The sequence below is a fragment of the Ranitomeya imitator genome, chromosome 1 (assembly GCF_032444005.1).
Source record: "Ranitomeya imitator isolate aRanImi1 chromosome 1, aRanImi1.pri, whole genome shotgun sequence".
NCBI lineage: Eukaryota > Metazoa > Chordata > Amphibia > Anura > Dendrobatidae > Ranitomeya > Ranitomeya imitator.
In genome coordinates, this window is record NC_091282.1 from 859,311,303 (window position 1) to 859,337,477 (window position 26,175).

At 48.3% G+C, this 26,175-nt stretch overlaps 1 protein-coding gene across 3 annotated transcripts in view; it reads left to right on the forward strand.

Annotated features, from left to right (window-relative positions):
- The window catches only part of TNKS (tankyrase), a 310,108-nt gene that overhangs the window by 145,055 nt on the left and 138,878 nt on the right, over positions 1-26,175 (forward strand). For all 3 annotated transcript variants that reach the window (XM_069742119.1, XM_069742100.1, XM_069742109.1), the window contains exons 4-5: positions 22,252-22,288; positions 23,813-23,888. In XM_069742119.1, the coding sequence (XP_069598220.1) occupies positions 22,252-22,288; positions 23,813-23,888 (113 nt within the window). The remainder of the gene's footprint in view (positions 1-22,251; positions 22,289-23,812; positions 23,889-26,175) is intronic.

The following is a 26,175-nucleotide window of genomic DNA, read 5'->3' on the forward strand; positions in this document are numbered from 1 at the left end:
AACTCGGATGGCTACCCGAAGGTTCAAGAGCCTATGGAACTACCGAGGACCAGCTGATGTTACTGGAACCCGGTTACTAAGCAGGAGGTACCCGTGCTAAAAAGCACTACCAAGGACCGCCTGACGTTGGCGGAACTCGGATACCCAGAAGGAGGCACCTAAGCCAAAGGCTCTGCCCGGAACCAGCTGACGTTACTGGAACCAGGATGGGGAGCAGAAGGTACAAGAGCAAAAGACACTGCCGAGAACCAGCTGACGGTACTGGAACCCGGATGGGTAGCCGAAGGTCCAAGAGCCAATGGAACTACCGAGGACCAGCTGACGTTACTGGAACCCGGTTACTAAGCAGGAGGTACCCGTGCCTGAAAGCACTACCAAGGACCACCTGACGTTGGTGGAACTTGGATACCCAGAAGGAGGCACCTAAGCCAAAGGCTCTGCCCGGAACCAGCTGACGTTACTGGAATCAGGATGGGGAGCAGAAGGTACAAGAGCAAAAGACACTGCCTAGAACCAGCTGACGGTGCTGGAACCAGGTGGTGGACCCGAAGGCCCACAGGAGAGGAGAGAACAGCTAGGCCGCGAGGCAGCCGCAGTTACCGAACCCCAACAGTCCTACAGGGGGAGCTGGGCCTACTGGCACTACAGAACCAGCCTTGACTACCAGTTCACGCAGCCCACATAGGAAGCTCCTAAACTGGAGGCACCCTGGAGTTGGCTAACTCGACCGCACCACGACGGGGCAAGCATAGGCGTCTCAGTGAAGTTGACACAACCCGGAAACAGCTGACGGTGCTGAAACCAGGCTTGGCACGAGGGAGTACCTGTGACAAGAACACTGCCGAGAACCAGGTGGCGGTGCTGGAACCCAGATGCGTTGCCCCAGTGTGCAAGAGCCAATGGCACGACCGAGGACCAGCTGACGGTGCTGGAACCCGGTTACTAAGCTGTAGGTGCCCGCGCTTAAAAGCACTACCAAGGACCGCCTGGCGTTGGCGGAACTCGGATACCCAGGAGGAGGCACCTAAGCCAAAGGCTCGGCCCGGAACCAGCTGACGGTGCTGGAACCAGGTGGTGGACCCGAAGGTCCACAGGAGAGGAGAGAACAGCTAGGCCGCGAGGCAGCCGCAGTTACCGAACCCCAACAGTCCTACAGGGGGAGCTGGGCCTACTGGCACTACAGAACCAGCCTTGACTACCAGTTCACGCAGCCCACATAGGAAGCTCCTAAACTGGAGGCACCCTGGAGTTGGCTAACTCGACCGCACCACGACGGGGCAAGCATAGGCGTCTCAGTGAAGTTGACACAACCCGGAAACAGCTGACGGTGCTGAAACCAGGCTTGGCACGAGGGAGTACCTTTGACAAGAACACTGCCGAGAACCAGCTGGCGGTGCTGGAACCCGGATGCATTGCCCCAGTGTGCAAGAGCCAATGGCACGACCGAGGACCAGCTGACGGTGCTGGAACCCGGTTACTAAGCTGTAGGTGCCTGCGCTTAAAAGCACTACCAAGGACCGCCTGGCGTTGGCGGAACTCGGATACCCAGGAGGAGGCACCTAAGCCAAAGGCTCGGCCCGGAACCAGCTGACGGTGCTGGAACCAGGTGGTGGACCCGAAGGTCCACAGGAGAGGAGAGAACAGCTAGGCCGCGAGGCAGCCGCAGTTACCGAACCCCAACAGTCCTACAGGGGGAGCTGGGCCTACTGGCACTACAGAACCAGCCTTGACTACCAGCCTTGACTACCAGGCTTGGCACGAGGGAGTACCTGTGACAAGAACACTGCCGAGAACCAGCTGGCGGTGCTGGAACTCAGATGCGTTGCCTTGCCTATTAAAGATTGTCTTCCTAGAGCCCCAACTAGCGGTGTTGGAGGAAAGGGTAAGCAGGGGGAGATGAGTGTAGGCCGAAGCCTGCACTGGAGGCAGCTTTGTGTCTGCGTTGCGTTTGCAGGACACTTTGCCGGCTACACAGTGGGGGAACAGCTGGCGTTGCTGAACCCCACTAACACAATGGCGTGTGTTTTTCTCTGTGCAGCTAGCACTTGCGGGCAAAAACTAGCGATGTTAGAGCCCGTGTTGAAGCAGGCGGAGGAGGAGAGGAGCAGAGTGTAGGCCGAAGCCTAGTTGAACCAATTTCAAAGGAAACCTTTAACCCCCCCCCTCAGGTGTTACAAAGTACAAGAGACACACCTTGTGCAGTATTAATGCTGCACAAGTGAAAGGTTGCTCTATTAATTTGTCTACTTGCACACGCTGAATGAAAGACATACACAATTTACCCCATTCTACAGTCAAACTGTAGTGGATGCGTGACTTGGTTTTTTGATGAGACGCAGCACAGGTGTCCAAAATAACGCCTTGGTGCTTGGCGCAGCTTCCTGAGCGTTGTTATTTGCTGTACAGGAGTCTGCGCTCTTGTGTTATCCCTTGGCAATGCCCTGTTAGCGCTGCCCATCTTATGACATCATTTCATGTTGGCCGGTGCGGTTAACGATGGCCATAAATCCCAGACCCACAGTGTCTTTTCATAAAGCCACACTGCGGTGCTGGGATTCGTGGCCTTGAGCAGTAAATATTTTGGCCGCTCACACACGTCCTTACACCTGCTTCAGACTGGGCGGCCTCTGCTGATCCCTTCTCGCATGCCGCGGCCATGAGGCTGCACAGTCTGAAGAAGGCGGAAGGAGATGAGTTAAGACAGGCGAAGATATGCACTGCTCGTGCCCATCAATCACACCCTCGCAGTCAAAATAATTAAGACAACGAGGAGCATTTTATTCAGGCAGGGCGGACGAACAGGCGCAAGTAGCCAACCAATGATGTCAGAAGACGGGAAGCGCTACCAAGGGGGGTGCTGCGTATCATTAGAAAGGAAAGTCACACCTCAGGGACAGTGGAATGGTCTCAAAGAGACACATTTTGTACGTGTTGAGTTCCACGTGGGCAAGGAGAAAACATCAGCCACCTTGTACAAATGCAGCAGTACTGCTGTACAAGGTGGCTGTTATACATTGAAACACCTGGGGGTGGGGGCCAGGCTCCCTTCAATTTCAGTTCATGTGCCTGCGTGGCGTTTGCAGGTCACGTTGCAAGCTGCACAGCAGGGGAACAGCTGGCGTTGCTGAACCCCACTAACACATTGGCTGGTGTTTTTCTCTGTGCAGATCGCATGTCCGGGCAAAAACTGACGGTGTTTGAGCCCAGGGTCAGCAGGAGGAGGAGGAGAGGAGCAAAGTGTAGGCCGAAGCCTGCACTGGTGGCAGCTTTTGGTCGGTTGTGCCAGCGTGGCTTGTGCTGGACACGATGCCGGCTACACAGCGGGGGAACAGCTGGCGGTGCTGAACCCCACTAACACATTGGCTGGTGTTTTTCTCTGTGCAGCTAGCATTTCCGGGCAAAAACTAGCGTTGTTAGAGCCCAGGGTCAGCAGGAGGTGGAGAGGAGCAGAGTGTAGGCCGAAGCCTAGTTGAACCAATTTCAAAGGTTACCTTTAACCCCCCCTCAGGTGTTACAAAGTACAAGAGCCACTCCTTCTGCAGCATTAATGCTGCACAAGTAAAAGGTTGCTCTATTAATTTGTCTACTTGCACACGCTGAATGCAACACGTACACTATTTAGCCCATTATACTGTTAAACAGTAGTGGAGGCGTGACTTGTCTTTTTAAAGAAAAGCAGCACAGGTGTCGAAAACAACACCTTTTTGCATGGGCGCAGCTTCCTGAGCGTTGTTAGTTGCTGTACAGGAGTCTGCGCTCTTGTGATCCTTTGGCCATGCGCTGTGAGCGCTTCCTGTCTTATGACCTCATTTCATGTTGGCCGTTGCGGTTAGCGGTTGACATGAATCCCAGACCCACAGTGTGTTTTTAAAAAATCACACTGCGGTGCTGGGATTTGTGCCCTGGTGCACTAAATATGTTTGCCGCTCACACATGTCCTTACACCTGCTTCAGACTGGGCGGCCTCATCTGATCCCTTATCGCATGCCGCGGCCATGAGGACACCCAGTCTGAAGAAGGCGGAAGGAGGTGACTTAAAACGGGCGAACATATGCACTGCACATGCCCATCAATAACACCCTCGCATCCAAAATATGAGACAACGAGGGGCGTTGTGTCGGGCAGGGCGGACGCACAGGCACAGGCAGCCAACCAATGATGTCAGAAGACGGGCAGCGCTAACAATGGGGGTGCTGCGTGTCATTAAAAAGGAAAGTCACACCTCAGGGACATTAGCATTGGTCTCTAATGAGACACATTTTGTACGTGTTGAGTTCCACGTGGGCAAGGAGAAAACATCAGCCACCTTGTACAAATGCAGCAGTACTGCTGTACAAGGTGGCTGTTATACATTGAAAAACCTGGGGGTGGGGGGCAGGCTCCCTTCAATTTCAGTTCATGTGCCTGCGTGGCGTTTGCAGGTCACGTTGCAAGCTACACAGCAGGGGAACAGCTGGCGTTGCTGAACCCCACTGACACATTGACTGGTGTTTTTCTCTGTGCAGATTGCATGTCCGGGCAAAAACTAGCGGTGTTAGAGCCCAGGGTCAGCAGGAGGAGGAGGAGAGGAGCAAAGTGTAGGCCGAAGCCTGCACTGGTGGCAGCTTTTGGTCGGTTGTGCCAGCGTGGCTTGTGCTGGACACGATGCAAGCTACATAGCAGGGAAACAGCTGGCGTTGCTGAACCCCACTAACACATTGGCTGGTGTTTTTCTCTGTGCAGCTAGCAGTTCCGGGCAAAAACTAGCGGTGTTAGAGCCCAGGGTCAGCAGGAGGAGGAGGAGAGGAGCAAAGTGTAGGCCGAAGCCTGCACTGGTGGCAGCTTTTGGTCGGTTGTGCCAGCGTGGCTTGTGCTGGACACGATGCAAGCTACACAGCAGGGAAACAGCTGGCGTTGCTGAACCCCACTAACACATTGGCTGGCGTTTTTCTCTGTGCAGCTAGCATTTCCGGGCAAAAACTAGCGTTGTTAGAACCCAGGGTCAGCAGGAGGAGGAGAGGAGCAGAGTGTAGGCCGAAGCCTAGTTGAACCAATTTCAAAGGTTACCTTTAACCCCCCCTCAGGTGTTACAAAGTACAAGAGCCACTCCTTCTGCAGCATTAATGCTGCACAAGTAAAAGGTTGCTCTATTAATTTGTCTACTTGCACACGCTGAATGCAACACGTACACTATTTAGCCCATTATACTGTTAAACAGTAGTGGAGGCGTGACTTGTCTTTTTAAAGAAAAGCAGCACAGGTGTCGAAAACAACACCTTTTTGCATGGGCGCAGCTTCCTGAGCGTTGTTAGTTGCTGTACAGGAGTCTGCGCTCTTGTGATCCTTTGGCCATGCGCTGTGAGCGCTTCCTGTCTTATGACCTCATTTCATGTTGGCCGTTGCGGTTAGCGGTGGACATGAATCCCAGACCCACAGTGTGTTTTTAAAAAATCACACTGCGGTGCTGGGATTTGTGCCCTGGTGCACTAAATATGTTTGCCGCTCACACATGTCCTTACACCTGCTTCAGACTGGGCGGCCTCATCTGATCCCTTCTCGCATGCCGCGGCCATGAGGCTGCACAGTCTGAAGAAGGCGGAAGGAGATGAGTTAAGACAGGCGAAGATATGCACTGCTCGTGCCCATCAATCACACCCTCGCAGTCAAAATAATTAAGACAACGAGGAGCATTTTATTCAGGCAGGGCGGACGCACAGGCGCAACTAGCCAACCGATGATGTCAGAACATGGGAAGCGCTACCAAGGGGGGTGCTGCGTATCATTAGAAAGGAAAGTCACACCTCAGGGACAGTGGAATGGTCTCAAAGAGACACATTTTGTACGTGTTGAGTTCCACGTGGGCAAGGATAAAAAGTCAGCCACCTTGTACAAATGCAGCAGTACTACTGTACAAGGTGGCTGTTATACATAGAAACACCTGGGGGAGAGGGGGCCAGGCTCCCTTCAATTTCAGTTCATGTGCCTGCGTGGCGTTTGCAGGACACGTTGCCAGCTACACAGCAGGGGAACAGCTGGCGTTGCTGAACCCCACTAACACATTGGCTGGTGTTTTTCTCTGTGCAGCTAGCAGTTCCGGGCAAAAACTAGCGGTGTTTGAGCCCAGGGTCAGCAGGAGGAGGAGAGGAGCAAAGTGTAGGCCGAAGTCTGCACTGGTGGAAGCTTTTGGTCGGCTGTGCCAGCGTGGCTTGTGCTGGACACGATGCCGACTACACAGCAGGGGAACAGCTGGCGGTGCTGAACCCCACTGACACATCACCTAGTGTTTTTTCTGTGTAGACAACACTTCCAGGTGTCAACTGACAGTGTTGAAACCCAGGGAATCAAAGAGGAGCAGAGTGTAGGCCGAAGCCTGCAGTGGAGCAAGTTGAAAGGGAACCTTTAACCCCCCCCCCCCCCCCCCCAGGCATTTGTTGCTGAAAGAGCCATCTTGTACAGCAGTAATACTGCACATGGAAAATGGTGGCTCCGAAAATTATGCTCCTTGCAAACGCTGAAGTACACACTCATATAATGTGTCCCCTCACACCGTCAAACCATCCCGGAAGTGGGACTTTCCTTTGTAATGTGACACAGCACAGCCGTCATTCCAACCCCCTTGGTGCCGTGCGCCACCTCCTCAACGTTGTTTGGTTCTGTCACGGAGCCCGCGCTGTAATGTTATCCCTTGGCCATGCACAGTTAGCGGTGCCCGTCTTCTGACATCATTTAGGTGTCAGGCTGGCAGTGCCTGTGCGTCAAAGCTGCCCGAGATCCAACCTTGCAGTGTCATCAAATGTAATCCCACTGCGGGCCAGGGATCCATGGGCATGCACAGTGCATATCATCGCCTCTCACTCACCTCCTTCATGCTTCTTCAGACTGTGCGGCGTCACGGCCGTGGCATGCTATTAGGGATCAGCTGACGCCGCCTAGTCTGAAGAAGCATGAAGAAGGGGAATGAGAGGCTAGTATATGCACTGCGCATGGCCATGGATACCAGGCCCACTGTGGGATCACATTAGACGACACTGCGAGGTGGGATTTCGGGCAGCGTGGACGCACAGGCGCAGCCAGGACGACAACAAATGATGTCAGAGGACGGGCAGCGCAAACTGTGCATGGCCAAGGGATAACATAACAGTGCAGGGTCCATGACGGAATCAAACAACGCTAAGGAGGCAGCGCACGGTGCCAAGGGGGTAGCAATGACGGCTGTGCTGCGTCACATTACAAAGGAAAGTCCCACCTCTGGGACGGTTGGACGGTGTGAGGGGACACATTACATGAGTGTGTAGTTCAGCGTTTCCAAGGAGCATAATTTCAAGAGCGACCTTTCCCTTGTGCAGGATTAGTGCTGCACATGGTGGCTCTTTCAGTAACAAACGCCTGGGGGGGGGGGGGGGGGGGGGCGGACAGGTCCCCTTACATTATAGTTGTGCCAGCGTGGCGGTCGCATGACACGTTGCCGGATACACAGCTGGGGATCAGCTGACGTTACTGAACCCCAATAACAGAGGAGCGACTGTTGACTGTGCACACAGCACTTCCAGGCACCAACTGGCGGTGTTAGAGCCCAGGGACAGCAGGAGGAGCAGAGGAACAGAGTGTAGGCCGAAGCCTGATTGGAGCAAGTTGAAAGGGAACCTTTAACCCCCCCCCAAGACGTTTGTAGCTGAAAGAGCCATCTTGTGCAGCGCTAAGGATGCAAAAGGAAAAGGTTGCTCTTTTAATTATGCTCCTTGCAAACACAGAAGTAAACACTAAAAATGTGTCCCCTTATACCGTTAAACCGTCACGGAGGTGCGAATTTCCTTCGTAATGGGACACAGCACAGCTGTCATTCCTATCCCCTTGGTGCCATGTGCTGCCTCCTCAGCGTTGTTTTAAACTGTCACGGAGCCTGCGCTGTTCTGTTATCCCTTGGCCATGCCCAATTAGCGCTGCCTGTCTTCTGACATAATTTGGTGTCAGGCTGTCAGTGCCTGTGCGTCCACGCTGCTCCAGATCCCACCTCGCAGTCTCGTCTAACGTAATCCCACTGCGGGCCTTGGATCCATGGGCATGCACAGTGCATATCCTCGACTCTCACTCCCCTCCTTCCCTCTTCTTCAGACTGTGCGTTGTCACGGCCGTGGCATGCTATTAGGGATCAGCTGACGGCGCACAGTCTAAAGAAGGCGGAGGGAAATGAGCGAGAGCCCGAGGGGAAGATATGCACTGCGCATGCCCATGGATCCCAGGCCCGCAGTGTGACTCAATCAGAAGACACTGCGAGGCGGGATCTATGGCAGCGCGGCCGCACAGGCGCAGCCAGCCTGACACCAAATTATGTCAGAAGACAGGCAGCGCAAATAGGGCATGGCCAAGGGATAACAGAACAGCGCAGGCTCCGTGACAGCTTAAAACAACGCTGAGGAGGCAGCGCATGGCACCAAGGGGGTAGGAATGACAGCTGTGCTGCGTCACATTACGAAGGAAAGTCCCAGCTCTGGGACGGTATAACGGTATCAGTGAACACATTTTATAAGTGTTAAGTTCTGCGTGTGCAAGGAGCCCAAAAAAAATAGCTACCTTTTCCTTGTGCAGCATTACTGCTGCACAAGATGGCTCTTTCAGTAACAAACGACGGGGGGGGGCAGGTTCCCTTACATTCAGGTTGTTGTGCCAGCGTAGCGGTCGCAGGACACATTGCCGGCTACACAGCTGGGGATCAGCTGACGTTACTGAAACCCAATAACACTGGGTCGTATGTTTTGACTGTGCAGCCTGCACTTCTGAGCCGCAACTGGCGGTGTTGGACCCCAGGAATAGCATTTCAGGTGGTAGAAAGATGAACACAGCAGAAGACATGGATGACACCCAATTAATTAATCAGGCAGAGGAGTGGCAAATTCCTGCGAGATCCATGCCTGGTTCATTTTCAGGAAAGTAAGCCGGTCAACGTTATCGGAGGATAGTCGCATGCGACGGTCTGTTAGTACACCACCTGCGGCACTAAAGACACGTTCCGATAAGACACTAGCCGCAGGGCAAGCCAGCACCTCCAATGCATACTGACTTAGCTCTGGCCATGTATCCAGCTTAGAGACCCAAAACTTGAACGGGGAAGAGCCGTCGGGGAGTACAGTAAGAGGGCAAGCCATGTAGTCTGTCACCATCTGACGGAACCGTTGCCTCCTGCTGACTGGAGCCGCCGGTGATGGTGTAGACATTTGGGGCGGGCACACAAAAGTGTGCCAGAGTTGTGCCATACTCGGCTTGCCTTGGGCAGAGGCACTGCTTCTGCTCCCTCTTTGGGCAGAGCCTCCCCCACTGCCTCGACGCACTGAGCTGCTTTGTAAAGCACTAGCAGCACTCCTCTCAGTTGGACAGGAGAAGATGATGGAATTCACCAGTGTGTCGTGGTACTCCCGCAATTTACGCTCCCGGGTCAACGCAGGGATGAGGTTTTGGACGTTGTCCCGGTAGCGAGGATCGAGGAGGGTGAACACCCAATAATCAGGCATGTTGAGAATGTGGTCGATGCGGCGGTCATTTCTCAGGCACTGCAGCATAAAATCCACCATGTGCTGCAGAGTGCCAACCGGCCCAGAAACGCTGTCCCCTGCTTGAGACATGATCTCTGCCCGCTCGTCATCACCCCACCCTCGCTGTACACACTGACCACTGGACAATTGTGTCGCTCCCTCCTCTGGACGGAGCTCTTCCTCGTCCATTGACTCCTCCTCATCATCCTCACAAATTGGCCCCTGCGTACCCCTTTGTGAGGAACCACGTGGCGCTGACTCTCCAGAAGCTGATGGAAAAGGTGACTCCTCATCCTCCACCTCTTCCACCACATCATCCCTTAACCCTTGCAAAGTTTGCTGAAGCAGGCAGATAAGGGGGACAGTCATGCTGACTAGTGCATCATCTGCACTTGCCATCCGCGTGGAATAATCAAAAGGACGCAAAACCTGGCAGACGTCCTTCATAGTGGCCCACTCTGTGGTTGTGAAGTCTGATCGGCGCTGACTGCGACTTCTTTGCGCCTGATGCAGCTGGTACTCCATAACTGCTTGCTGCTGCTCACACAACCGCTCCAACATATGTAACGTGGAATTCCACCGGGTAGGTAGGTCACATATGATGCGGTGTTCCGGAAGGCGGAATCTGCGCTGCAGAGCAGCAATGCGGGATCTGGCCAAGCTGGAACGCCGCAAGTGAGCACACTCTAGGCGGACCTTGTGCAGCAGGGCATCAAGATCCGGATAGTCCCTCAGAAAACTCTGCACAACCAAATTGAGCACATGTGCCAGACATGGGATGTGAGTGAGGTTGCCAAGGGCCAAAGCTGCCACCAGATTTCGGCCATTGTCACACACTACCATGCCTGGCTGGAGATTCGCTGGCAGTAACCACACATCGCTCTCCTGCTTTATGGCATTCCAGAGCTCCTGCGCTGTGTGGCTTCGATGCCCCAATGAAACTAGTTTCAAGACGGCCTGCTGACGTTTGGCCACGGCTGTGCTCATGTCGGTCATAGGTAAACGTTCACGGGTCCATGTGGGGGTGGACTGTGACGGATCCTGCAGAGAGGAATCAGAGGAACTGGTGTAAGAGGAGGAGTCGATGCGTACAGACTGGATTCCTGCAATCCTTGGAGTGGGCAGGACACGTCCTGCGCCACTCGCACGATCTGTACCTGGCTCAACAACATTAACCCAATGGGCAGTGAGGGAAACATATCGCCCCTGTCCATGCTGACTGGTCCACGCAACGGTGGTGAGGTGGACCTTGCTACTGACGGCGTTCAGTAGCGCATGTTTTATGTTTGCCTCAACATGCCTGTGCAGGGCAGGGACAGCCTGCCTGCTGAAGTAAAAGCGGCTGGGCACCTTGTACTGTGGGACTGCCAATGCCATCAAGTCACGGAAGCTGTCAGTCTCCACCAGCCTGAACGAGAGCATTTCCAGGGACAACAGTTTGGCAATGCCTGCATTCAGAGCCTGTGCTCGGGGGTGGTTGGCCGAGAATGCCCGCCTTTTCTCCCATGCCTGTACTACCGATGGCTGTAGAGTAGACTGGGAGTGTGAGGATGACTGGGAAGGTGGTGCTGTGGGTGGAATTACACAAGGTCTCTGGGAGGAAGCCAAACCAGCTGTGCGTGAGCTGGAGGAAGAGGCAACACGAGCTGAAGAGGTGGTAGCTGCCGCTGTTGGTTGGCCTACATCTTCAGTGTGTTTCTGTAACTCCACCGCGTGCCTGGTCCGCACATGTTTCCACATATTTGTGGTATTGAGGTTGCTGACATTTTTCCCTCTTTTTACTTTATGATGACACAGCTTGCATTTGACAAAACAAATGTCATCTGCAACTGTGTCAAAAAAGGACCAGGCACTGCAAGTCTTGGGAGCGCCCTTTTTGGCTTTGGAAAGAGACAGGCTCCTAACGGGTGCCAAAGTGGAGGCTACAGGCTCCGCAGTCTTCCCCCTCCCTCTCCCTCTTTGGCCCGTAAGAGGAAGCTCTTAGTCTGAGCTGCTCCCACCACCTTCCTGTTCCTCACGCCACGATGGGTCAAGGACCTCATCATCTCCACTACCCTCTGCCACCAACTGCTCCTCCTGGGTAGTCTCAGCAGCACAGTACGCACGAGAAAGCGGCACCTGAGTTTCATCATCAGATGCGTACTGCGCTGTGATCACCGGAGGCACTGGCCCACCTGCCTCTTCAGAGTCAGAGAGAAAAAGGTGTTGGGCATCACTGCACACTGCCTCTTCTTGCATTTCTCCAATGCTGCTTGGCTGGCCCCCTGTTTCCAAGCCAAGAGATTCAGAGAACAGAAGTAGAGACGGCTCCTGTCCTGGGCTCTCTGACTGCCTGGCCAATTTGGCAGGTGGTGAAGAGACAGATGGCTGCTCTCCAGTGCTCTGTGCCTGAGAGGATGTGGCACTAACTGAAGTCGATGCCGAGACGTTAGCTGCCATCCACCCGACAACGGCTTCAATTTGGTCTTCACGCAGCAGCGGTGCACGGCGCTCTCCGACAAAGCTGCGCATGAAGGATTGTTCCCTGCTGAAACTGAGTGACGACGAGTCACCGGCGCCCGCAGCAGGCACAGAATCACCACGTCCTCTCCCTGCTCCGCGCCCACGCCCACGTGCCTTACTCCCTGCCCTCTTCATCTTGGTTGACAGATAAAGATAAGCAGAAAAGTACTAAGGCCTTAGTGTGCTTATTCCTGTAATGCTCCTCCTAACAGGTGTAAGAAACACTAATGTTGTAAATTGTGGACTAAACTTTATTATTTTTCAAATGTGGCCTACACAAGTGTTAAGTTGTGTTTGGTGAACTTAACCTTTTTTTTGGTGCAGATCGGGCTACAGAGCTAGTTTAAATCACACGGAGACCGTGCAGACAGCCGTAAACGGCGCTGCAAGGCCAAAAAACCCTCCTCTAGGTTATCCTATATAGTGTTTTCCACTATTTAGCTGGATACAAGTGGAAAGACACTAATAGGAATTTTTTTTTTCAAATTTTAAACTGGCTGCACTATTTGAAAAAAAGGAAATTGTTTTTCAAGGTATGAGGCAGTAACGCACCCTGAGCTGAATCCAACCGGCTATGGCTGCACACAGACTACAGGGCGAGCTGCGCTCACACAGAGACCGTGCAGACAGCCGTAAATGGCGCTGCAAGGCCCAAAAAAAACCCTCTAGGTTATCCTATGTAGTGTTTTTCCACAATTGAGCTGGAGACTGGTGGAAAGACACTAATAGGAATTTTTTTTTCTTCAAATTTTAAACAGGCTGCACTATTTGAAAAAAAGGAAAATTTTTCTCAAGGTATGAGCCAGTAACGAACCCTGAGCTGAATCCAACCGGCTATGGCTGCACACAGACTGCAGGGCGAGCTGGGCTCACACGGAGACCGTGCAGACAGCCGTAAACGGCGCTGCAAGGCCCTAAAACCCCCCTCTAGGTTATCCTATGTAGTGTTTTTCCACAATAGAGCTGGAGACTGGTGGAAAAACACTAATAGGAAATTTGAGAAAAAATGTGCAGCAGGCTGCACTAAGAGCAAAAAAGAACAACTGTGTGAGGCAGTGTGAACCCCCCCTGAGCTGAATACAACCGGGTATATGGCTGCACACAGACTACAGAGTGAGCTGCACACACACACACACACACACAGAGACCTTGCAGAACGCTGTTAAAACAGCGCTGCAAGGCAAGAGCAAGGTGAACAGTGAAGAACACACAGCGTTTTGCTAAATTAGCCTTTGGAAAGGAAAATAAAGCAATTAGCAAGCTCAACTGGCCCTCAGTTAGAACACAGCGTCCTGTCCCTAACTGAAATCACAGCAGAGTGAGCGCAAAATGACGGCAGCGCTTTTTTATAGTGCAGAGTGACATCATTTCAGCAGCCAATCCCAGCCTTGCCAGTACTTACATGCCCACCATGCTAAACAGGATGTGCCCACACTTTCATTCATTCCTCATTGGCTGCTGCGTTCAATTTGAATTCTGGGAACTTCCGATTCCGGTATCCGATACGCGGGAAGTATCGGAATTCGGTATCGGAATTCCGATACCGCAAATATCGGCCGATACCCGATACTTGCGGTATCGGAATGCTCAACACTACTGACAAGTTGTGTGAACATGCCTTGAGGAATTGTGCGTAAACATTAAGAGATTTTAGGGTATGTGCACACGTCAGGATTTCTTGCAGAAAATTCCTTTCGAAAACCGGACATTTTCTGCAAGAAATCAGAATGCGTTTTTTTTACGCGTTTTTGTGCGTTTTTTCCCCAATGCATTACATAGCAGGAAAAAACGAGAAAAATCCACAAAATTAAATGAACAGGATGCGTTTTTTACAGCGATGCATTTTTTACGCAGAAAAAAACGCATCATGTGCACAAAAATTGCAGAATGCATTATAATTGATGGATGCATATGTATGCGTTTATATCGCGTTTTTATAGTGAAAAAACGCAGAAAAAAAGCAACGTGTGCACAGTTTTACTTACCGTATATACTCGAGTATAAGCCGACCCCCCCCTTAATTTTGCAACAAAAAACTGGGAAAACTTAATGACTCGAGTATAAGCCTAGGGTGGAAAATGCAGCAGCTACGGGTAAATGTTAAAAATAAAAATAGATACCAATAAAAGTAAAATTAATGGAGACATCAGTAGGTTAAGTGTTTTTGAATATCCATATTGAATCAAGAGCCCCATATAATGCTCCATACAGTTCATTATGGCCTCATAAGATGCTCCATACAAAATAGGCCCCATATAATGCTCCATACAGTTCATTATGGCCCATAAGATGCTCCATATACAAATATGCCCCATATAATGCTCCATACAGTTCTTTATGGCCCCATAAGATGCTCCATACAGAATATGCCCCATTTAATGCTCCATGCAGTTCTTTATGGCCCCATAAGATGCTCCATACAAAATATGCCCCATATAATGCTCCATGCAGTTATGGCCCCATAGATGCCCCATATAATGCTCCATGCAGTTATGGCCCCATAGATGCCCCATATAATGCTCCATGCAGTTATGGCCCCATATAATGCTCCATGCAGTTATGGCCCCATAGATGCCCCATATAATGCTCCATGCAGTTCTTGCCATGCATTATGTCACATGTAGTGCTGCTGCTGCAGTAAAAAAAAAAAAAAAAGAAAGAAAAAAATGACACTCGCCTCTCGTCGCTGCTCCTCAGCGTCCCGTCTTTCCGCACTGACTGTTCAGGCAGAGGGCGACGTGCACACTAATACGTCATCGCGCCCTCTGACCTGAACAGTCACAGCAAGAGGACGGAAAGACGAGGTGGCGGTGGAACGCGGAAAGGTGAATATGACATACTTACCTGCTCCCGGCGCTCCTGACGCGGTCCCTGCATGTCCCACGGTCTTCGGGAGTGGCAGCTTCTTCCTGTAGTGAGCAGTCACATGGTATCCCTCATTACAGTAATGAATATGTGGCTCCACCCCTATGGTATTGAAGTCCATATTCATAACTTTAATGAGCGGTACCAGTGACCGCTGAACAGGGGAAGAAGCTGCCGCGCCCGAAGACCGTGGGACATGCTGGGAGCAGGAGAGTATTTGATAGGCGTCGCTCCCCCTCACCCGCCGACCTCCCCCCGCCTTCCATTACTCGAGTATAAGCCGAGAGGGGCACTTTCAGACCATTTTTTTGAGCTGAAAATCTCTGCTTATACTAGAGTATATACGGTATTTTTTTTAGTTTATTTATATACATGAACCAAGTTGGTATAGTGAATTATCTACAAGAAGTCCTGAAAAGGCTGCTTTAGCTGTGCTTCACAAAGCACAGTTCATCACTTCTTCTCTTTGTCAATTTCCAGCAATTTAGCACTTTCTGGCTGATTTATGAGAACTGTCCAATATCTTGAGAAAAACAACATTTCTTCATTTTTGCAGTTGTCTGTCATTCTGCAGTCTGGTAACATGACAATTACTTGTTTCTTAACACTTCCATACCTAAATGTCCATCTTCAAATATATACCATAGTTATTAAAAGCTTGTAGAATAAGACGGATGTTCTAGTATGGCCAAAAAACAAAACAAATACATTCCTGGTGTACACACATTCTGTCCCAAAATAAGTAAATAAGTAAATGGGTTTTTTCATAGCCCTGTTAACATGCACCATAAAGATTGAGGATTTCTATCAGTAGTGTGGTAAAGCATGCTACTTATTCTCATGGACTCCACATGAATTGGGCTAATCTTCATGGGGATCCATGGCACATCCATCAGCATATTCTGCGATGTCTGTTGTAGATCCTCTTGTTAATATGTTGGATTGGCCATACAGTATATTATTCACACAGACAAGTAAATAATGGACACCGAAGACAAATTCTAGAAAAAGCCTTAGAATGGAATCTGTCAGTAGGATCAAAAATGTGGATCTCTCTGGAATAAAACATGGGATTGTACATCTCAAGTGTTATAGAGAAAAATTGTAAAGTCAATATAAACATTTTGGAAAGGGAACATGTCACACTCACATTTAACAGAAAATTGCCCCCAAAAATTGTTGTTCAATTTCTCCTAAATATGCAGGTACCCCATGAGTGGAGGAAGACCACTGTTTGGGCGCATGGCAGGGCTCGGAAGGGAAGGAGCAAGGTTTGACATTTTGAACAAAAATTGTCTGGAATTGAGAGCGGCCGCCATGTCATGATTGGAGGGGCCGCCATCCATTTTGAAAACTAGACCCCTCAAGGAACTACTCTAGATGTGTGGTGAGCATCTTGAACCACCAGGTGCTTTACAGAAGTTTATAAACAGAGCTAAGAAGAAGAAACAAAAAAAACACAAAAAAAAATCACATTTCTCCTGCAAAATTTTTCTATAAGCCCCAATTTTTTTTCCCCCCAAGGGTATCAGGAGAAAATGGACCCCAAAATTTGTTGTGCAATTTCTCATGTGTACCAATACCCCATGTGTGGGTAAAAACTCTGGTACTTTTGAGGCACAGCGCAAAGCTCCGAAAGGAAGCATCACCATATTCAGAGTTCAGATTTTATTGGAATGGTTTCAGGGTGCCATGTCACATTGGGAGAGTCCCTTAGGTGCCAGAACAGCAGAAACCCCCCCATAAGAGACGCCATTTTACAAACTACACCTCTCAATGATTTCATCTGAGGGTTAGGTGACCATATTGACTCCACAGGTGTGTCACAGAAACATGTACTACTGGGCAGTGAAGAATGAATAATTACATATCTTCCACTAAAATGTTGTTTTGGCCCCAAGTTTTTAATTTTTATAAGGGCTAATAGGAGAAATTGCACAACAAACTGAGGTCCATTATTTCCGGAGTGCGCCATCACACTGCGTGTAATTGGGATCTACTTTCGAGGCACATTGCAAAGCTCAAATGGGAAGGAGTGCCATATTATTGTGCACATTTTACTGTTCTTGAACTCCTGAGGTGCCAGAACATGAGAACTCATCATAAGTGACCGCATTTTACAAAATACACCTCTTGATTAATCTAGGGGTGCAGTGATCATATTGACAGGTGTGTCATAGAATTTTATACCATTGGACAGCAAAGAAAAAATAAAATTCCTTTTTTACCACAAAAAATTTTGTTTTAGCCCCAGATTTTACATTTTCATACAAGTGGGTAAAAATGGCACCAGAATTTCTCCCACAATTTCTGCTGAATGTAGAAATACCCCATATGTGGCTGTACTGTACTGCTTAGCCATACGGAGGGACTAGGAAGGGACGGACCACTATTTGCCTCCTGGAACGCAGATTTTCCTTGAATAGTTTGCAGACTCCGTATACAGAGCCCCCAAGTGCTAGAGAGCAGAATCCCCCCTCAAGTGACTCCATTTTGGAAATTATACCCCTGCCAAACATGTGAACGCTAAAAGTGGTTTATGCACACTGAGCTCAGGAGGGAGGTGGCCATTTGGATTCGGGAGCGCAGAATTTGCTGAATTTCTTTTGGGGGTGGGGTTGTCAAGGAGCCATTTTGCTTTTCCAGAACCTTTGTGCTACCAGTAACGTGGAAGACTCTTCTATTACCGTTAACAGATGACGGACCTGAGTGTGGACTTCCTTTTCTTGTGGATTGAGTGGAAGCTTTTATTGGGAACATTTGGGATCGCATTTATCAGTCGCTCTATGCTGAGCATTTACATATAAATCTCCTAGTGACCTGACAGACAAAACCCCCGAGGGATCCAATCACTGTAATAAGACAGCAGAGTTACAATGGACTCTGTCTGGCCTCTGTTCAGCGTTGTCTTTTAGATGATTTTTCTTGGCAAGAAGGCTTTTCCTTAAGGCTGGGTTCACGTTGCGTTAGTGGGTGTCCGCTGACGGAATCCGTTACATGGTGCAATTAACGCTATGTAACGGATCCGTTAGCGCACTCATTGACCCAATGTAACTAATGCATCGCTAACGTATGCCTTTTTTGGCATGTGTTAGCGATGTCCCGTTATTTTCTGACGGACCTCGAACGCTGCTTGCAGCGTTCGAGGTCCGTTTCTTGCTAGCGCAGATCGGGCATCTGCGCTTGCGGGATCGCTAAACGTGATCCCTTTTTAGACATTGCGTTAGCGCATTCCGTTAGCGTATGCGCTAAACGGATTGCACTAAGGCTAGGTTCACATTGCGTTAGTGCAATCCGTTTAGCGCATACGCTAACGGAATGCCCTAACGCAGTGTCTGAAAAGGGATCGCGTTTAGCGATCCCACAAGCGCAGATGCCCAATCTGCGCCAGCGAGAAACGGACCTCGAACGCGTTTGAGGTCCGTCAGAAAATAGTGGGACATCGCTAACGCATGCCAAAAAAGGCATACGTTAGCGATGCGTTAGTTACTTTGGGTCAATGCGCTAACGGATCTGTTACATAGCGTTAATTGCGCCATGTAACGGATTCAGTCAGCGGACACCCACTAATGCAATGTAGAGATGTTTGGCTTTCTGGGGAAATTTATGGAAAATGTAAAAAATTCACACTACAATGATATTTTAAAGGGAACCTGTCAGCAGATTTTGCCGCTATAAGATACGGCCACTGACTTTCAGGGCTTATCTACAGCATTCCATAATGCTGTAGATAAGCCCCTGGTCCCACCTGCAAGTGAAGAAAAATAGCTTATATTATACTCACCTGGGGGTGGTCCGGGCCGATGGATGTTGCAGGTCTGGGTCTGGCGCTTCCCATCTTCATGCGACGACGTCCCCCTATGTCTTCATCGCTTCCCAACATCGGCACTACTGCGCAGGCGTGCTTCTCTGCCCTGTTGAGGGCAGAGTAAAGTACTGCAGTGCGCAGGCGCTGGGCCTCTCTGACCTTTCTCGGTGCCAGCCAAGGCTGTGGAGTCAGTAAGCCAAATCTCCGACTCCAACTACACAGCCGTTCTCACTTATGAGCATATGCATGAAGTGCAGCACAGATTCATCTCCACTAAATGCCTAGATCAGTGGTGGCAAACCTATGGCACATGAACGGAACACATGCTGCTCCTTTTCCTTGTTCAAATGTATTCACATCTAAAAGACGCAAATACATCGCAATGCTGCATCGGGGCTAGGGCAGAGGAGCGTCTGTTGGCCCCGGGTCTGACACATAGCAGTGTGATGACGCTATTGTCCTCATCACACTGGGGCCGCAGAGATGCTGAAACAGCACGGTCACTGGCAAGAGCTCCAGGGGGAGCGGAACATTAAATGTATCATTGCGAAAGGGGGAACAGTTTTGACAAAGGCAGTGTGAGAATAGGGGGCAGGTTTATTCAGGGGGTCATTGTATATGCGTGTATGTATTTTGCAGAGGGGCTGTGTGTGTGTGTATTTTGCAGAGGGGTGCTGTGAGTGTATTTTGCAGAGGGGCGCTGTGTGTATTTTGCAGAGGAGCTATGTGTGTATATTGCAGAGAGGCTGTGTGTGTGTGTGTGTGTGTGTGTGTGTGTGTGTATTGTGCTCTTGTCTCATGAGCTACACTTTTCTAAGAGGTCATCTGAGCGATTGCTGGGGGACTCGGGACAAGGTTGCCCACAGATATGCTCAAAATTGACCCTAAAACATATAAAATAATCTCTCAGGCATTTACTCATTAACGTGCATTTACACTGCAGCCTATTACCAGTGTACCTGAACAGGCTATCAATCACCTGATGCAGGAGCAAAACATTTCTTTGTACCTCGCAGGTCCAGGTGCTATGATGACTTTTCCCATTCACAGCTTGTCAGCAGACCTCCCTCTTCTCCGGTTGTGTGCAGCACATTGTTCAACTCCTGAATTTAAAAAAAAAAAAAAACATGCACCCACACCACACTGTGCCTTGAAGGGATTGTCCACTACTAGGACAATCACTTCTTGATCAATGTTTGGCCCCATAAAATAATAAAGCCTATACTCTACTCCCATGCTGGCGCCATTCCTGCTCTGTGGGCATGTGTTCTCTTAGGCCTCCCGTGTGGTTCCTGTGACACGACGCTGATGCCCAATGAGCTCTCGCCTCGCGGCTCGTTTTTTGCGGGACAAGATGACGTTTTCAGCGGTACCATGGTTATTTATATCTGTCTTTTTGATCGCGTGTTATTCCACTTTTTGTTCGGCGGTATGATAATAAAGCGTTGTTTTTTGCCTCGGTTTTTTTTTTTTTTTCTTACGGTGTTTACTGAAGGGGTTAACTAGTAGGCCAGTTTTATAGGTCGGGCCGTTACGGACGCGGCGATACTAAATATGTGTACTTTTATTGTTTTTTTTTTTATTTAGATAAAGAAATGTATTTATGGGAATAATATATATATTTTTTTTTTCATTATTTTGGAATTTTTTTTTTTTTTTTTTTTTTTTTTTACACATTTGAAATTTTTTTTTTTTAACTTTGTCCCGGGGGGGACATCACAGATCAGTGATCTGACAGTTTGCACAGCACTCTGTCAGATCACTGATCTGACATACAGCGCTGCAGCCTTCACAGTGCCTGCTCTGAGCAGGCTCTGTGAAGCCACCTCCCTCCCTGCAGGACCCGGATCCGCGGCCATCTTGGATCCGGGGCTGGAGGGAGCAGGGAGGGAGGTGAGACCCTCGCAGCAACGCGATCACATCGCGTTGCTGCGGGGGGCTCAGGGAAGCCCGCAGGGAGCCCCCTCCCTGCGCGGTGCTTCCCTGCACCGCCGGCACATCGCGATCATCTTTGATCGCGGTGTGCCAGGGGTTAATGTGCCGGGGGCGGTCCGTGACCGCTCCTGGCACATAGTGCCGGATGTCAGCTGCGATAGGCAGCTGACACCCGGCCGCGATCGGCGGCGCTCCCCCCGTGAGCGCCGCCGATCGCGCTGGACGTACTATCCCGTCCATGGTCATAGGGGCCCACCCCACATGGACGGGATAGTACGTCCGATGTCAGAAAGGGGTTAAGGGCATAAAAATTAAAAGTTTGAAAATTGCAAACATTTTTTGCCAAATTTCCGTTTTTTTTCCCCCACAAGTAAATGCAAGTTATATCAAAGAAATATTACTACTATCATTAAGTACAATATGTCACAAGAAAACACTCTCTGAATCAGCGGGATCTATTGAAGCGTTCCAGAGTTATTACTTCCTAAAGTGACAGTGGTCAGAATTCTAAACATTGGCCTGCTCAGGAAGGCAAAACTTTAATAAATTTGCAAATATTTTTACATTTCTTTTTTTTTCCCAGTCAAGATGGGGTGCAGAGTGTACATTAATGTGAAACAATGAACTTTTTTGAATTTACCAAATGGCTGCAATGATCCAGAGAGTTAAAAATGTACCCACTGTATATAGCCTTTATTGTATACTATTGTGGTAGAAATGATGAACTTTGTATTTTCGTGTTATGGATCACTGGTTTGTTTGCTTTGCTGTAATACTTTATATGTATTCTGCGTTACACTGATGTCCTATTGATGGCTATAGTACATACAGTATATTGTGGTTACGGGCAGGTTATCCTTTCCCTTTGATCTTTTTTCCTGTTCCTTCCTCCTGTGGTGTTACAAGCAGCATGTTTTATGAAGCGTCTGATATACGGTGGCCCTCTATCTGCTGCTAGCCACTTCTTTATAGCGCTGATCTATAGAATCTGGTTTCCACTTGCCTCGGTAGTCTTTCTCAAGCATATCATGTCTTCTGATTGAATGCAGTAATTCACCCCTGTTCGTGTTGTTCTTGAGGCGATCTAAAAATAAATGGCCAAGCACAGAGGAAAAGGAGTAGGTAGATGTATTGATGTGACAAAGATACGCTTGTTTGCATAGGTTAGGGGTGGGGCACAGATGTGACTACTAATTTGTACCATTTTGAGATCTGCTTTTGTCTGAATGCCTTCCCTTCGCCATGTGCAGTGTGACTGCCCACTCATGATCGCGGGCGAGGGTGTAATGCAAGGAGCAGAGAGACCTTGTCTGTGGCTAGCAGCATGTATATCTGGACACATAATTTCACATTCATTGGCTGTCTAAAGAAAGCCATTTCATGGGAGGATAAGACAAGGAGCTGCGTCAATTTGCTGCCCGTCTCCAAGGCACTGATGATGCTGCCTTCACAATCTGGCTAACGTCACTGCTCCATCACCCCGGCTGGGTGTGGGCTTGTTGCTCTCCCCCTTCTCTCTCCTCCTTTTTCTCTCTCCTTCATTTTTTCTCTTTTATTTTGTTCTTGGATAGCTTGTACATTTCTCTTGCTGCCTTCTATTTAATGCTAACAGCATGATATTTTGCAATCATTTAGGTGAATACAAAAAGGACGAACTCCTGGAGGCTGCCAGGTGAGTGCTCTTTAAATTTCCAGTGGGTTGGGGGGTGGGGGGAGTGAAGAAGGGAAGAGGTAGGGGAGGTTGAGGGGCAAAGGGATCCAGCCGGCTTACCATAGCATTGCGGTGTTATTGTTTTGTTGGTGCTCGCTGATACTCTACAGCTGGCCAAGTTCATTAGTATGGATCTTTGCACACTTGGCTGCCTGTGAAGAAGCCGAACAGGGCATTCATGGAGATGACACGCCAAATCTTGTGTCTTTAACCATAGCGTTATGCGATTGTTTCACGGAGAGTGGCAATGTGTCATACCCTTTTAGGCAGCAGTATGCCGATATATGCCAGCCATAATCCTCTTGTAACGTACCCTTGGCCTATTACACACATACTAGTATATTCAGAAAATGATGTTACTACATCCTTTACTATTGTAACCGTGCTCACCTAGACGTGCCTTACCTAATTCATAGGCGCAAGTAGAAATGTATAAAAGGAAAAAAAGATTATCCAAAAAAAAATAATAGCTATATCTAACTTTATCAGTATGTTGTCTATGTGCAGACTTTCTCAATCTCCCATGTTGCATGGTGTCGGCTTCGATTTATCACTTGTTGGAATCCTTTTTGTTTTCTGTTAGGATATGGACCTATGAAATCTGTTCATTATACAAATGGGGTTATAATTGCATACAAATTAGCTAAAATTGTGGAAACACAGTAAAACCTAGTTTGAGCGTACCGGTTTGATGTAAAATTTAGTTAGTGTTTTCATATAGTGCATGAAAAAGAAAACCAAATTGTATGTGTGTGACGCTGTGTAGCAGGAATTTGATGCTTGATATGAAGGGCAGGGAGAGCGAGAAGTCATTGCTTATTTAGAGGACACCGTACCGGCCCGGTTTGGGTATTATTCATAGCATCTACTGCATTTACTTCACATTGTTGGTGGGCTGCCATGTAATGACTTAAACACTGTTCTCATAGGGTCGCTGCACATAAATCTAATGAACCTGACAAAGTGTATGGAAATGAGCAGGAGCCTAGGCATCGTTCTCCGTGTCCCTCATTGCCATCCCCTTCCCGTGAAGTCTTGTTGCTGGGGGAGCACTGGAACCCACTGCAATGATGATGCTACGCAACCAGTGTCACTGTCTCCTTCCTAGTAATGATCTCACTGCACGGCTCACACCGGATATTGTACATTTGCTTGCTTTTTACTTCCATAATATCGTACTGCAGTATCTGTCAGCGCATTCTTCTGCCAGTTACGTTTTAAAGACCTAATGGCACATATGGGAGTGGAAAAAGCTAATCTTGGCACCAGTATTAATATCACATACTTGTGCATGTCTTCCTTTGGCACCTGTCTTTATTCAGAAAGGAAGTTTTCCGATACGGTTTGCCAGTTCTGTGCCCACTTTCTAAGAATTGCCTCAAGCGCCAAAAAATTGTAGTAAAATGTGTTTACTAATATGTTAGAGTAGTATGAAAGGACTTGGAAACCCAGTATTGTATTAATTTTTTTTTTCTATTTCTATAGGAGTGGGAACGAGGAAAAACTCATGGCTCTGCTTACACCTCTAAATGTGAACTGCCATGCCAGTGATGGACGCAAGGTGACCACTCTATTGTCGTCTTTTGTTTTTACGTGTACCAAATTATGTTTGCGTTTATTGTTCATACTAATATCGGCATTTTCTTCGCATTGACTCTGTAAAGATTCTAAGGTTAAGTCTGTTCTTTCTTTTAGTTATGTATGTGACTATCACAATAAGTAGGTCCCTGTTAAAGGAGTTGTCTCAAATGTATTACTTGTTGATCGCTGGGGGTCCTATGTCTAGGAGAATAAACCTCTGTAGAGCCCTGTTTTGAATGCAGCAGAGATGCGCATGCTCGGCCTTTGATCCAGTCATTGTAATGGTACTTCTGCGCAGTGTACTCCGCATCGTCCTGCAGTCCCATTGATGATGAATGAAGCGGAGGCTATTTAAGATGGGACGTTGCAGAGTCCTATTGATGGGATTGCTTGGTTGCCAGTGGTTAGACACATAGCAAACAGCAAGTTATCTCGTATCCAACAGGGGGTACCTTGTGATTTTGGGAAAACCCCTTTGGCAGTTAAATAAACTTTGTGCTCTCCTACATCTGGGGTAAAGAGCAGCATATAGTATAAATTACAAAGGTCGATAAAATGTAGATGTTCTTTGTTTCTTTGTATAGTGTACCGTTTAAGAGGTTATCCAGAGCTTAAACATTCAAAACTTAACTGAAGTGCAAAATGATGTATATGTGTGTCAGCCCTGGAAGAAGGTGGCTCAGGAGCTGTGTGTGTAATAGCCGCATCCGGAGCTGAGCTCTGATCGCTGTTGTTAACCATTTAAAGGAAATCTGTCTGCAGTTCTTTGCTACCTCATTTGAGGGCGGCCTGATGTAAGCAAAGAGAAGCTGAATCCAGTGATGTATCACTTAGACTAATGGGTGTAGCCGTTCTGACATATTCAGAGTTTTTAGATTTCGCAGTGCAGCAGAGCCAAGAAAGCTGGCCCTACTACACCAGGCTCTCTATGCATAAAGTCCATATACAGTGAGCTGCTTATCACAGGAGGGGGCAGGTGGGACCAGGGCTCATCACCAGCTAATCACAGCAATGATAAGCTACTGGCTCTAAAGAATCATTCTAAGCAAACAAGAGCAGGGAGCTTGATAAGAGATGCATGGCTGAAAGCTGTGCCTTTCCCTTCTGTACCTGTCTGTCATCGTAAATGTGTTTACTGTAAACGATTTCTATAATCCTGTATGTAACCCCTTCTCATGTACAGCACCATGGAATTAATGGTGCTATATAAATAATAATAATAATAATTAACCCCTACCTCATGCTGTCTTCAGATTGCATAGCAAAATCCTGCTGATAGTCCCTTTAAATGTCACTCTCCATCTCTGACAATAGAGATTAAGTAGAGGTTGTCAGATTGGGTTGCCATGGCAGCCAGAGGCATACTGAAAGCTCTCATGACTGGCGTTGTACTCTTGTGAAGTCCAGCAACAAGCTGAGCTTCATAGCAGAAAGCAAATTTCTTCACTAAAGCTATCAATGTAATCCGTATTACAGCGCCATTCCACCCATGTCTTTCCTTTACATTACAAAATCTTGCTGACAGGTTCTATTTAATATCTGTTTCCAGAAAAATCTCATTTTTGAAGATAATAAATTAAATGCTCTAGAGTGGGGGGAAAAAAAACGACAATATTATGTTGTTTTTTTGTTTTGTTTTTTTATCTCCACATTTCCCTCAAAAAATGTAATGAAAGCCCGACCAAACATTGTATATTTTTCAAATTGGTATTAGTAAAGCTTAGGGCACAAAAACCAAGCCCTCGGTTATCTCTATTGCCATAATCGTCCTGATCTGGACGATCTTGTTTCCGTTCATTCTTTACAGTGAACACTATAATAACAAAGCTCCCCCCCAAAAAATTGTGGAATTGAGTATTATTCACCTTTTCATCTCATGGAATTTTTTCCCCCCGTTATTCAGAATAATGCACAGTGGCTGTACCTGCTATTCAAAGTCCCGAGCTACAGGTCCTTCTCAAAAAATTAGCATATAGTGTTAAATTTCATTATTTACCATAATGTAATGATTACAATTAAACTTTCATATATTATAGATTCATTATCCACCAACTGAAATTTGTCAGGTCTTTTATTGTTTTAATACTGATGATTTTGGCATACAACTCCTGATAACCCAAAAAACCTGTCTCAATAAATTAGCATATTTCACCCATCCAATCAAATAAAAGTGTTTTTTAATAACAAACCAAAAAACCATCAAATAATAATGTTCAGTTATGCACTCAATACTTGGTCGGGAATCCTTTGGCAGAAATGACTGCTTC